General features: G+C 52.5%; 1 protein-coding gene across 1 annotated transcript in view; it reads right to left on the bottom strand.

Annotated features, from left to right (window-relative positions):
• The window catches only part of UBE2QL1 (ubiquitin conjugating enzyme E2 Q family like 1), a 47,339-nt gene extending 32,863 nt beyond the window's left edge, over nt 1-14,476 (bottom strand). Inside the window, exon 1 of the mRNA XM_047767395.1 lies at nt 13,580-14,476. Coding sequence (XP_047623351.1) covers nt 13,580-14,383 — 804 coding nt within the window. The 5' untranslated portion in view covers nt 14,384-14,476. The remainder of the gene's footprint in view (nt 1-13,579) is intronic.
• Between the last annotated feature and the right edge of the window lie 205 nt (nt 14,477-14,681).

Raw genomic sequence — 14,681 nt, 5'->3', positions numbered from 1 at the left:
CCTACTGAGCGAGGCCAGGGATCCAACCCACATCTTCAGAGAGACAGTGTCAGGTTCTTAACCCGCTGAGTGCCCACAGGAACACCTCCCTTCTTTTTTATCACTCAAACGATGCTTGACTTATAAGACTAGGTGATATCTCTGCACTGTTCTTTTAAAGAGCAAACGAATCCCCCAATTCACTGGCGGTTTAGAAGGTGGACATGTCAGAAACACTTCCTTGTGGCCGAAGTCTTATTGCTCTCAACCGTTTGGAGCAATTTAATGGCACAGTAGAAACGGAAGTTTCTCCTGCCTCTATGGAGACCGTCCCACAGGAATTTTGGACAAGGCTCTTTCCGTCCCGAATCAACACTAGGGAGGAAGGCCTTTTACTTCCCTGAGTCCTTGTACAAGCTCGTTCTGTCCAGCCCTTTGTGGTGGACTGTCTTCTTTCTAATTAGTGGTCCCTCAAACTTGAATAATGGACAACTCGTACTTAATGATGCTGCAGAATGAGACCACAGAGACAGAAGATGCCTCTTGGAAGTTCTCACAAAGCCCCTGGTTCCTAATTGAGAGGTAATGGTCTGGTAATCACATTGCCTTTGGGAGCTCAAGAAAACCTCGCAGATAGAAGAGCTTTGGAAGCGGTAACGCTGAATGCAAGCATCGCTCTGGGGTGGGGTCTTTCTTGCTCACCCTTGTCACAGGCCCCATCAGCACCTCACTCCCTTTGCCTCGCAGACCTGTGCCTCTTCCATCTTCCCATGGCCGGCATCCTTCATATACCTCCTCCCACATCTGGGTTGGGAGTTTGGGGCTGTGGGCGTCTTTCCTGCTTGGGTGCTAACCAAGACCCAGCACTGAAGTTCCTGTGGGGACCTTCTGTCCACAGAGATGACGTGAGACCCTCTATCAACCCTCAGACCATCTTCAACCACCCAAAAGGGTTAAATAGGGGTCACCTGCTCTTGGGCAGTCCTGTGCTGGGTGCACCCTTATCTGAATAGGGAACCCGGAGGCCCCGGAGACTCTAAGTGGTATGTGCTTGGGGCCAAGCTTCAGATTGAGGGCCTTTGAGATTTCTCTTAGGGTACGGCGACCCAAATGATCTCAACCAAAAGATTCAGTGACAGCCAAATCATCAGTTTACAGGAAGGAAAAAGAGACATAAATAAATATGAAAAAAACAAAAAGAGTCTGAGCAGTGCTAGGCAGAACCATTTCTATTTGCTGCCAAGGATGCTGAAAACATCACTAGCCTCAAGTGGTAGTTATGGCAACAGCATCCAGGCCCACGCACTGATTTAGATATTGTTACAAGACTGCTTCCACCAAGGAGATTATACCCCTTCTTAGAATGATACACTCTGCAGGCTGAGAAACGCTGGAGACAGGAAAACATTTCATGCTTCTAGTCTCAGAGGTTGACTTTCAGTTTTCGATATTGCTAAACAGTGTACAATTTCCAGTGGCCTGGAAATCCTGGAGGAACTGTGTCACCTTCCCTGGTCTTGTGAGAATGCTGCTTCTACTCCTCTGAGTCTTAAGAGTTGGAAAGAACCCTGGAGACATCTAGTCACTCTCCCACCAAACGCAGGATGCTTTACCCTAGACTCCAGGCCAGTGCTCAGGGCCATTACGTGACTAAGCAATAAGAGAAGATTGGTTCATTTGTGATTCGCCTCCTATTGTCATAATATTTTATATACATATGTTATGTCCAACACCTCCACTAGATTTCTCTTGAATTTCATTAAAGAAGAGACCTTTTCTAATGCTATCAGTAAGGCAGAGGATAGCTGACTGCCGTGAAATTGTCTTTCAGTTGTATGAAGGGAGTCTGTGTGACCTGTGATAACTGTTGGAAGCCACAGCTCTCGAGAACATTTTAAATTTGATTTCTGGACCCAGCCTTTCATTGTGAAACAAACTGGTATCCCCAAATTTTTCAAGTGGATATCATATTCTATAATAAAGAATCTCGATAATATGTAATGAGACCAAGAGATGATAAAGGTAAATGTTTTATTTTTATTTTTTTAGGGCCGAACCCATGGCACATGGAAGTTCCCAGGCTAGGGGTCGAATCAGAGCTGCAGCTGCTGGCCTACACCACAGCCACAGCAACAGCAGATCTGAGCCACATCAGTGACCAACACTGGATCCTTAACCCATTGACTGAGGTCAGGGATTGAATCCACATCCTCATGGATGTTGGTCGGGTTCTTCACCCACTGTGCCATCATGGGAACGCCAAATGTTTTAAATAATAATATTCTTTTACGTAACTTTCTAATTTAGCATCAGCAAAAAAAAAATTGTTTATTTATTTATTTGGTCTTTTTAGGGCGGCACCTGCAGCCTATGGAAGCTCCCAGGCTAGGGGTCTAATTGGAGCTGTAGTTTACCATTTATTAAGACTTGTTTTTTAATTTCGTATTTTAGTTTATCACTAAAAATGTGATAACTGGGTTTTTTTTAGGTATGACTGTTGTCCTTTGAAACCTACAGGTTGAATTCTGTGAGCTTAAAAGCATTATTCTAAGGAGGGATCACAAGACACCCCCAGACGCCGAGGGGCTGTGCAGCCCTCCAGGTGGCCCTGTGGGGTCAGAGGTGGCGGGAAGAGTCTCCTAGGCTCTCTCGTTCCTCTCTGACTCATCTGCAAGACTAACCACCAGGCGTCCATCTCTCCTGTCTATGAAAAGGCAGATGCCAGAATTCCCTTTCAAATACAATTACTTTTTTTTTAAAAAATCGCTGTAATTCAATCCAGAAGAGTTCAAAGTCACTTTTTATTAGATTAGTTTTTACGTACGAGTTTAAATAATTTCTTTTATGCTCTATGCAATTTTACTGGTTGATGCTGGACTTAGAGAAACTGTGTCTTTTACAGTCTTTCATAATAGACATTATACAAGAGATCCAAGGGAAAAGAAGCCGTGAGGGGAGGGATGATAGCAGCCACTCTGGGCAGCTGATGTGTGTTAGCTTCAGGCATTTTTCACTGGATGAAGTGGCTTCTCAAGGACCCTAACCTGCAGATGCACAGGGCTCTGCCTTCCCCAGGCCAAGCTCGAGGGGCTTGGACCCCAGGGGAGTCTCTGCCCACACCCATGAGATGCAGAGTAAGCTTCACCTAGAAACAGGCCCCTTGTACAAAGTGAGATGAAAGAAACTATGATTTAATATTTTGAAGACTTTTTAAAAAGTGTATTTTATTTAACATTTTCTTTTTTCCTTTTCTGCTTCCATTTAAAAAAAAATTATAGTTGATTTACGATGTTGTGCCCATTTCTGCTGTGCAGCAAAGTGACCCAGTCATACGTATACATACGTTCCCTTTCTTATACTCTCTTCCATCCTGGTCTATCCCAAAAGACTGGATGTAGCTCCCTGTGCTGCACAGTAGGATTTCATTGCTTATCCATTCTCAATGCAGCGGTTTGCATCTACTAACCCCAAACTCTCAGTCCCTCCCCTTCTCTCAAAACGGACATTTTAAAGGCTTAGGTCAACCTGTTACAATGAATTTAAGCTTGTAACAAATTCGGGTCCCCGTTTCCTCCATCATATTTCTACTGGCTGGGAAGCAGAGTGGAGTAGGGTAAGCCTAACCCTGGAAAACCCACCCAGGTTAATCCTTGCAGCAATTAATGCTTATTTTGTACAATTACATCCAGTTTCTGACCGGTGGCTTCCAGGAAGCACAACAGGCACCCGGCCTGACACTCAAAATCACCCAAATTCGTGTGAATCAATAAGGCAAAAGTAATGGTTTTCTTGAGCACAAAATGTCCAATTTTATGAAAGAGGAATAGCAGCCTTTTAGCATAACCAGTGTATAATACAATTTGTAATTCCATATTCTGATTTTTGGAAAAGTCTGATTTTCAGGATCAAAAAATGGAAAGTACTCCCTGAACAATCTTTTTTTTTTTTTCCTCTCTTTTTCTTTTTCAGGGCCACACCAGCAGCATATGAAATTTCCCAGGCTAGGGGTTGAATAGGAGCTGCAGCTGACAGCAACACGGGATCCGAGCTGAGTCTGCGACCTACACCACAGCTCACAGCAACGCCGGATCTGTAATCCACTGATTGAGGCCAGGGATCCAACCTGCATCCTCATGGATACCAGTTGGGTTCTTAACCTGTGGTGCCACAAGGGGAACTCCCTTCCTTAACAATCTTTTTCTCAGGGAGTTTTTCCTTCAGTTCCCAAGTGAGCAGAATACCTTTTCACTCTAAATGTAATCTGATCCATCATAAGATATAATTTTCTTATCTCTCTCATCGAAGAACTCTTTCTTTCTTTCTTTTTTTTTGTCTTTTGTCTTTTTAGAGCTGCACCTGCGGCATATGGAGGTGTCCAGGCTAGATGTCCAATCGGAGCTGTAGCTGCCGGCCTAACCACAGCCACAGCAATGCCAGATCTGAGCTGCATCGGCGACCTACACCACAGCTCATAGCGATGCCGGATCCTTCACCCACTGAGCGAGGCCGGGGATTGAACCCACGACCTCATGGTTTCTAGTTGGATTTGTTTCTGCTGCGCCACGACAGGAACTCCCCTGAAAAACTCTTAATTAAAAAAGAACCGTAGGAATGCTTGCCAAATATTGTGCTAGAGTTATTACGTATTTTACAGAAATTATTTTTAAGGGTGTCATTTCTTCAATCTGAGTGGCTTCGCCTATGTAACAGTTACGTCCAAAAAGCATTCCTTTCTCCAGTTATTTTCAGAATCTTTAAAAATGCCTTTCCCTTTTGAGTACAGAAGAAGCAAAGCAGTTACCATCAGCTTTCTCCCACAGTTTGAAAGAAGTAAAACATTCTTCCATTCCACAGAAGAGATGCACCCAGCTTCTGGTGGATTTGGGCCAGTGGAGTTGCTCAACTTTGCGGGTAACGCAGCACCTGTGTTAGCTTGGATGGCACGTCGTCCCTCCCTTTGTGAATTAATTCTGAGCGCTGCAGCAAAACCAAGCACAGCACCCTTGCAAAGCTATCCCTCAGGAGCATGGGCGACCCTCAGGGAACAGCCAAGCTGCTCGTGCTACTTGGTGAGGGTGGTTGCCCCTTGCCAGCACGACAGCTCATTGGACCCTGGTGGCTCTGACACAGCCTGCCCGGGTGACATCTCTGCTCGTTACCAGCCATCTGCCTCGGGCAGAGTTAGCCTCAGGGAGCCCCGGTTTCCTCCTCTGTAAAACGGGAACGACAGCATTCACTTCACAGGCTGTTGCAAGGACTTAGTCACGTGACCCACTCAAGCCTTGCGCACAGTCCCTGGTCTAGAGTGACACCTCGGTGAGTTCACAATCCTATCACATTTCAAGTAGGGACAAGAGGAGGGGGTGGTGTGTCTGTTCAGTTGCGCAAATCGTGCAATGGACGCTTTTCTTTGGCACATGCCACCTGTGCGGCATCGGGCAAGGCGACAGAGGAAATGCAGCTAGAAACAGGGAACTGCTGCCCAGTGTAGACAGGATCAGTGTAGACAGGAACATCTTCCAGAAAATGCAGGGGTGTTTCGACAAAGGAGCCACTGCCATTATTGGAGGTGTGACCGGGGGTCTTCTTCGGGAGTTAGGGTGTCCCGGCAGGATTTGGGAGGACGGCAGGGGCTTGACTGATGAATGCGGGGGGAGACCCGCCAGATGGGGGCCAGCCTGTGAGCTCAGCAGAGGTGCAGAGCGGCTGATGTGCCCTGGATGGGAGGGGCTGGTGAGAAAGGGACCTGCCTGGGGGCCGTGGTGGGTGAAAGAGTGGCCCATGGGGTATTGGGTGTACTCCCTATCAGGACAGTGAGAAAGCCAGGTGTGCCTTTTAGGCGAACCAGGAAGGTGGCAGCAGGGGACAGAGGCTGGACAGGGGCACTGCAGGAACCTCAGCAGGAGAAAATGAACATCTAAGGAGGCAGGAGGGCAGGTGCAGAGGCAAAGCCAGGCTTGGGAACATGGTGGAGGAGCCCCAGTTCGTCCTGCTCCCCGACCACACCACACCGACACCTGCTGCGACCTGCTGGGTGGGGAAGGGGTTCCTGCACCCCCCTCCTCTCCCCCTCCTTGGCCGCCCAATTGGTTCCAATTCTGCTTCCTCCCCAGGCGGTCTCCATCTGGGGTCCTTGGTCCTGCCTCTGGAGAGGACCAAGAATAGCACACAGAATGGGGAAGGGTGGCCTTGGGAGTGTCAAAGGCCACGCGCCTTCAGCACCCAAGGCGCAGTAGACCCGCAGCCAACAGGTGCAGAGTGAATGAAGCGGGGAGGGAAGTACGTGACAATGTGAGGAATTCAACAGCCAAACCTGAGCCTGCTGTGCTGACTCTGCCAGTAGACAGTCCTGGGACCCTGCCTGCCAAGACGACGACTTCTCTGTCTGTTTTGGGAAATGCCTCATCTTTCCGTTTATTAGCAGGGAAACGATGTCCAGAAGGACAAACCGACCCTCCAGGTTAGTCACACACCTGCAAGGAGTGCTCCTTCCAGAAAGGTCGCACCTGTGGCATGTGGAAGTTCCCAGGCTTGTGGCTGAATCAGAGCCGAAGCCGCGGGCCTACCCCACAGCCACAGCAATGCCAGATCTGAGTCGCATCTGGGACCTACACCACAGCTTATGACAACGATGGATCCTTAACCCACCGGGGGGAGGTCAGGGATCGAACCTGAGTCCTCGTGGACTAGTTGGGTTCTTAACCCCACCCCCACCCCGAGCCATGACAGGAACTCCCACGCAGGAGTTTTAACAACCTTCCCGACCCCAGGACTTCGCCTCTCCCACGTCTCCATTGTATACGCAGGCCACTGCCAGGTGTCCAATTCACATGTACCAGTCAGTGGGCACTCACCCAAATCTGGAGCTGAGCTGCCTGGCACATCAAAGGCACACTTGAGCGGGTTTTACCTTCTTCCTGCTAGATGGTCAGTTTTCCGTGGCTGGCACTTCTGTCAGTATTTTTTCCCCCCAAACCCACGGCATGCAGAAGTTCCTGGGCCAGGGATCAAACTCGGGCCATCACAGTGACAACCTGGATCCTTAACCCACTGAGCCACCAGGGAGCTCCTGTCTGTGAATCTCATTCGCCAGTGGGCGCCCAGTGAGTGTCTGGCTCAGAGCAGGCACCCAGTACCTGTGCAGCTGGAGTCACACCGCGCCTCTGACCTTCACAGCGTGTCTGATCCCAGGGCGAGGAACTCTTTTGAGCACGTCTCCTTTTCCAGGGCTGACACTCCCTCTTGGTGCAGGAAGGAAGGAGTTTTTGGATAATGGTCTCCTGTGCAAAACTAGGGCTTTGGGGATGGTCAGGGTTGACATGGGACAGTGAGTCCATCAGGTGGGAAGGGGAGGGAAGGGGCCATCGCACTCACCCCCACCTGCAGCTTGCAGGAGACTTTCCAACAGGCCTCTATCAGGGCCTGATCTTTGCCCCAAGAAGCCTGAGTCTCTGCGGGTGGGGCCTTGGCATAATGGGACAGTTGAAAGGCTCCCAAAGCATCCAATTAACTGGGGGCTGTGGGCCCCTGGCAGAGAGGAAGGTAGCAGTTCCTCGCCCCATCCTCCGTGCATCTCCCGCTGCCCTCGAAACCCAGCAAACAGCTAGGATTTAGGAGGCTCGAGGAACCCACTCTTAGTGGCTACTTAAAAAAAAAAATTGAAAGCCATTTGGCTGGTTTCTTAACTGTCCCCAAAGTGGTACCACTGAGGGGCTGCCTTACTTCTCTCTTTTTTTGGGGGGGGCGTGCACCAGCCGCATATGGAAATTCCCTGGCTAGGGATGGAATTGGAGCTATAGCTGCCGGCCCACGCCACAGCCTCAGCAACACAGGATCCAAGCCAAGTCTGTATCCTACACCACAGCTCATGGCAATGCCGGATTCCAGCCCACTGAACGAGGCCAGGGATGGAACCTGAATCTTCATGGATACTAGTCGGATTCATTTCCACTGCACCACAGGGGAACTCCCTCTTTTTTTAAATTTTACATTCTTTTTTTTATATTCTTTCCCATCATGGTCCATCCTAGGAGAATGGCTACAGTTCCCTGCGCTGTACAGTAGCCCTTACTGCTCATCCTCCCTACATGGAAGAGGCCACCTTACTTCTAAAGCTGGAAGCACACGTGCCTATTCCTGGGGATGAGAAAGGGCAGGACTTTGGGTTAAAACAAACTTCAACGTACTGTCCATGTTGGCACGTTCCATTAAAAGGCCACCAAACCATCCTCAAACTATGCTGACCCTTGAAAAGGGAAAATCAACGTCACACACCCCTTCCTAGAACTCAGAGGCGTAAACAGAAACACGTTTCCAGCTTCTTTTTGCAAGTTTCGTTTCTCAAAAGTCGACCACCCAGGGTAAAGTAAGTCACCACTATTATTAACCGTACCATCAGCTCTGAGATGAGCAGCCTCGCCAGGAAGCGAGCGTGTGGGAGCTTGCCAAGTCGGCGTGGGACTATTTTTAGGATGCAGCGTCCCGTCTGCGTCCTCCTGCCAGCCCTCCTTGCTAGCAGAGCAAGTACTCTTCTATCCCATCAGTCAAGCGCAGGGAGCCCTCAAGCTGCAGAGTCATCCTGGGTGGGTCGTTGCCTTGGTCACCTACCCTCGGGCGCAGGACACAACAGGGTGATTCCTGAGATCCAAAACCCCGCTCCTGGGCGAGTCACTTGGCAGTGTCCTGCCCGCTGGCTGTGGCATTTACACGCCAGTCTATCCCAGCATCCCTCTAAGGGGGCCACCGGCTCTCTGTTCCCAGTTGGCCCTGGGCGCGTGGGCCTGCGTTCACATGACTGGCATGAGTCATGTCCCTCCCTCTTGGCAAACCACTCGGAGCCTCTAGAGACACAAGAGGTCGGACGGGTTAGGAAATTCCTGCTGGGGCTTGTTCTGCCCTGTGATCCCACAAAGCTCCCATGTTGGAGTCTTACTCCCAGCACCCCAGGAGGGGACGCTGCGTGGGGACAGGGTCTCGACAGAGTCACCAGGCTCAACTGAGGTCACCCAGGTGGGCCCTGATCCCGCAGGACGGGTGTCCTTACAAGAAGGGGAGATTGGGACAGACACATGGGGGGACGACAGGTGAGGACACAGAGAGGACAGGATGGCGGTCTGCCAGCCAAGGAGAGAGGCCGGACACACCCTCTCTCCCACCCTTAGAAAGACCAACCCCACTGTCACCGTCACCTTGACCTCAGACTTCTGGCCTCCAGACCTGGGAGAAGGGAATGTCTGTCCCCCTGAGGCTGGGGGACGCTGGGACAGCAGCCCTCGCAAACTCACACAGGGCTTGTGTGAATTACAAGTTTAGAAGCCGGTAAACTTGAGGAACCCCGGCGCTGTTCATCTTCTTGACTTTTTCTGATAAGACCTGGAGATTGTGTAGTCACAGGTGAAAAGCCATCTCCAGGCCGAGCACTTGTGAAGAGGTTCTGAAGATGTGTGCGTGTGTGTGCGCGCGCGCGTGTGCATGTGCGTGTGTGCGCACGTGCAAGAGTCTCAGTGACGCCCAGGGTGCAGAAGCCTTTAGGTCCTAATGTTGACCTTGACGTGCACTTTGTCATCAGCCAGAGCTCATCCGCACAGCCTGTTACCTCGTCATCACATGCGGACAAGTGGCCACACCTGCCAGTTTCCTATGTTCAAAAATCCCCCAAAGCAGCACGGGTAGGAAGCAGAACTCTCCCGGACTCGCTTGCTACTTTTTAATTCAAACCCCAGGAACCGAAGACGTTGTGGCGCCGTGGTTCTCGTTCTCCCCCCGACAGCCCATCGATGCCTGTTCTCTGCGGACACACAGGATGACCACGCAGGTCACCGTGAATGGACCACTGGCCGGAGACAGCAGGCGCTCAGATGGCCCGGCTGTGACTTGGCTAGCCCGACAACGGTCACTCATTCGCACTGGTATTCAGAGCCTTGCACTGCTCGCATGAGAACACGAGGCAGTTGCATTGATGTCACGGGCCTGCGTGGGGCTGCGGTTTCCTCATGGGCAGCGTGACCATGGAACTCCCAGACCGGGTAAGGCGGAACACCCTAAGCGCTTAGCGGGCCTGAGCTCGGCAGGGAGAGAGCACGAATGTTAGCGGCGGCGGCTGCGACTGCCACATCGTCCTCATGCCAGCCCGAGTCGCAGGCCTGGCACCGAGGGGATCGGAGGAATAAGGAACTTTCTTTCCAGTGCCATCTGGTGCCCTGCCCCGGGCGATGTCCAACTCATTAAAAAGGGGGCACTCAGAAGATGAACTGATGTGAAAGCGGAGCCCGGAGTTAGGGCGCCCTCAAGCCCCTTTGGGGAGGCTTCTGCCTCCTGCAACTGCAAGGAGAGGGTCTCTGTCTCATCATCGGTTAACGCAGGCGTATCCACCAAGGCTAAGACCCTCCCAGAAGGGGGAAGGTTTCATCTGATGGCTGGAGCCAAGTGCGACCTCAAATGTCTCTTTGTAAACAGTCAAGGGAAAATGCGGTAATAAACAAAGAGGCAAGGTACGGTTGTCGTACACAGAATATCCCACATGAGAAATTCAGGTTATGGTAAAACCACCACATTCCGCACGGCGGGGCACAGGAGGTTTTGACAACCTGAGCTAACCAGTCACTTAAAGGTCTGCTGAAGCGACTGCATTTGTCACAACCATGTGATGAACCCAAACTTTTCATACTGGACCCCGAATGGTGAAGCAGATCTTAAGATCACCCACGAAACCCTGAAAAGTATTTCATGATTTCTCTAAAGGTACAGAAACGACGTGGACTTAGCGCAGTCTCGATTCAGAGGGCTAAGCTGAGCAGTTATCAAAGGGGAAATGTGTCACATAAGAACAAGGAATCCTAAAAAAGAAGGGCCAACAGACGGGGGACCCTTACTAGAATGGAACAGTTCTTTCTTTTAAAGTAACTATTGGTTTGGAAGCACTCCTGGTTCTCTCTGAATACAGAATCTGGTATTTAGCTTGCTTTCTCAAAGTCTATTGCCTTCAACTATGGAAATACTTCGGTAACTTACAGTACCTGCCACGGAGGACCAATCTGCAGGTGGGAAACGCACAGAAGCAAGAAAGACACCATGAGGCTCAAGCTCCTGAAGCAGTAACAGAATCCATTCCTGTAGCAGCCCGGACAGGCGCGTGTCCTGTTCTCACACTGCACTTCAACTTGTTTGAGTGTATCCTATACGACTGTCTTTTGGATGCTGAAGTCAGCATGAAACATGCACAAAAAAATGAACTGGTATTTTTATAATTTGCTGAGGGTTCACTTTCTTTTCAGATTTTTTTACACTACGATGTAGACTAGGTCATAGACCACAAGAGGCCAGGTGGAGGGCCCCAAATTGGCTAAGATTTTGAAATTAGTAAATAAAAATGTTGCTAATTACTTTCAACAATGAAGTCTCTGATGGGCAAACCCAAGGCAAGACTCTCAATTTTGGTATATGTATATCTATAGATAAAGCATGGTTTATCTATATATAAACCAAACACACAAGCACGCGCGCGCGCGCACACACATGGACCTGTCCTATTAAATCAAAGTGCATAGGCACCAACAGAGCTATCATTCAGAGCGGTAATATCAAAGTGGGAAACATTTAACTTACTAAGATGTATCTCTTCTAAAAGAAAGTCCTTAGCTCTCACTCGAAATCTTTCATTTCCTGCATGTTTCAAGATGCAGGCTGTGGTCCAAGCGACCTCTGGGATCGCTTCCCAACCGAAATACTATGATTCTGCGGTTTTCAGGCCAAATGACAGTCCTCTTCCCCTGATGCCCAAAGTCACTGCTGTGAAGAATGAAAGAAGTGAGGAGACTGTTCCAGAGAGTTCTGATTAGCAACGCTTTCAGAAACTAATGACAGACACGTCTCTCTGAAATCCTCTTCCACGCCACTTGTATCAGTCTTGCTAATCACAGAAACTGGGACCCCCGCGCCGCCCCGCCCCGCGCGCCCCTGTGGCTTGACTCACAGGCATTTATCATCCCAGCCAGCCTGGAACGCAGGCTTCAGAATGATCCTTAACTGATACTAAAGCATTAAACCTTGCTCAGTTACAGATGTCTTTCTAGAGCTGCCACAGCCATCCTATTTGGAACTCAAGAAATAAGCGGATGCTAAACCCCAGAGAACAGGGACCAGCAGGTTAGTCCCTTGGTGAGAGCAGACATCAGTCAAGGCTAAGTGCCTTTCTCCACTGGAGTCATAACGCTTTCTGCTTGGAATCTCTGGAGCTCCACCTCTAGTGACATTGGCGGAACAAGCATTATTTGATTAGTGGGAAAGATCCCGCAGTGAAAGGGACAGAGGCAGGTGACAGGGGACTGATGGCTTCTGAAATACTGGCTGTAGAAAGATCAAACTGAGGTCATTCAGGGTCTTCCAGACAAAACAGCGATTCTTCATAAAGCTAAAAGACACCCATATAAACTTAGGATTTTATTAAGCAATGCTTAATAACGATTCGAGAAAATGCTGAGCCACTTAAACATGATCAAAGGCAGATAATATGGGAAGAGAAAAGCAGTCCCTCTGCCTGCAGCGGACGAACTGCAGAAGATTCCATCATTCTCTGCTCTCAAGTTCTCTGGGGTTTCTTTTCGGTAAAGCTGCCACCTGGGGCAATAAGGCAGAAGATGCAGGCATCCAGCTTGCCCTTGATTTTCATTTTTAGTCAAAAATCTTTAGCCCCTCCCCGGGGGGCACGAGGAAACCAAAAGGAGAGACAGGTCTGAGGGAGCCCCAGACCTCGAACGACTACTCCAGAGGTGTCAGTCCTGGAAAGAAGCAGGCACCAGGCCTTTCCCTGACCAGAGTCTGGTCTTGTCACTTAAGTACCATTCAAACCACATCTCCGCCTTTCCAGTGAAATTTCTCAAGAGCAAAATTTTCGCTTCGCACTAGGTGATGTTTTGGAGGAAGCAGAGCAGAGGGGCAGATTCACCAGCGGGAGCCTGGCCCTCCGCAGAGCTCCCCACTTACAGAGCCCTCCCGAAATGCTGGTGGGGGGGGGAACCTTTGTGTGTGTGGCCGGACAGGTGCCATAAACTAGGCTGGACTTTTAGATTCTGAGGTCCACGCAAAGTTCCACTCTGCGGGAGATGACAGGGACAGTTGATGGGAAGAAACCAAGGCGAGGTGGGGGGCGGGTAGAGGGAAACGGGAGGGGTGGGGGAGAGGAGACGGGGGGGGGGAACTGGGGGGGCCCGAGATGGAGGAACATGGGGAGGTGGCGAAGGGGGGAGGGCAGGGGGAGAGGCGGGCAGCGGGTTAGGACTTGAGCACAGAGGGTAGAGGGGTAGAGTGAGAGGGGCCATAGGGGAGAAAGCGGAGGAGAAAAGAGCGAGGAGGGTGTTCGGGGATGGAGAGGGCACATTCTAGAGGGATGGGGAGAGGGAGCAAGAGGGAGACCCGCAGGGACTGGGCAGCGCACGCGGGATGGAGAGGTGGAGAAGGAAGAAGGCGCTCCGGGAGGACAAGTGGAGGCGCCGAGGACCGTCGCCGCTTCGCAGGCAGGTTTGGAAAGAGCGCCGCGCGCACAGCCAGCCCCGCGCGCCCACCCCCGGGCGCCGCGCGCGCCCCCAGCCCCCTGCCCGCTTACCTGGCCCTTGACCAGGCTGGCGGCGAACTGGCGCATGACGGCCTCCACGGTGTAGGCGCTGGACCAGCCGCGCGGCGTGAGCAGCTCCATGCAGATGGCGCCGCCGTCCAGCACGTAGCCGTTCTCCAGGCGCGGGCTGAGCACCCGCATGAAGGGCGGCGAGAAGGGGAAGTTGTCGGGGAAGGTGAGGTTGAGCAGGATGAACTCGGTGTTGGTCTCCTTCATGTCCTGCCACAGCACCGAGTCCTTGTCCACCTGGTGCAGCTTCACGTTCCAGTCGAAGAGGCTCTCGTCCACCAGCTCCACGGAGATGAAGCGGTCGCTGAGACGCGCGATGTCCTGCAGCTCCTTCATGAGCCGCCGGCTGCGCACCTGCGTGCAGTGCTGCTGGCGCGCCGCGGGCACCAGGCTGCCGCCCCCCGCCGCCGCCGCCGCCGCCGCCGCCGCCACCGCCGGGCCCGGCCCCGCCCTGGCGCCCGCCGCCCGCTCCCGGGGGCCCCCGGCGCCCGCCGCCCCCGCCGCCCCCGCCGCGGGCTGCGGCGGCTTGTCGCGCGGGGCCAGCTCCGCCGCGCGCTTGCTCTTGCCCTTGCCCGGCCCGGGGCTGGCGTCGCCCGCGCCCCCGGCGGGGTGCTGCTGCTGGGGCTTGTGGCCGCCGCTCTTGGCGCCGCCCTTGCCGCGCAGCGACGCGCTCTGCTGGCCGCCGCCGCCGCCGCCGCCGCCGCGGTGGTTGTGGTGGTGCTTGGGGTCCTCGGTGTCCCGGTTGTGCAGGCGGATGAGCCCGATTTTGCGGAGCAGCGTGGCCATCTTAGGCTCGGCGCCGGCGGAGAGCTCCCCTAGGCTCCTGCTCCCGGATCCCGAGAGCCGGGGCGGGGTGGGGGTGGGGGGCGCGGGGCGGCAGCGACCGGCGACCACTCAGCGGGGCGCGGCGCGGGCCACGCCGGGCGCCGGCGGCCGTGGCGCAGCCGAGCGGGCAGCACGCGCGCTCGCCGGCTCCTGGGTCGCCGCTGTCATATGACGGGGCCCGCTCTGGTTCGGGCTCCGGCCGCCCGGGACGGGAGGCGTGGAGGGGACGCGGCGCGTCTGGCCGTCCACCGGCCGATCC

The sequence above is a fragment of the Phacochoerus africanus genome, chromosome 1 (genome assembly GCF_016906955.1).
Source record: "Phacochoerus africanus isolate WHEZ1 chromosome 1, ROS_Pafr_v1, whole genome shotgun sequence".
Taxonomy (NCBI): Eukaryota; Metazoa; Chordata; class Mammalia; order Artiodactyla; family Suidae; genus Phacochoerus; species Phacochoerus africanus.
This window is presented reverse-complemented; position numbering and strand designations above follow the sequence as displayed.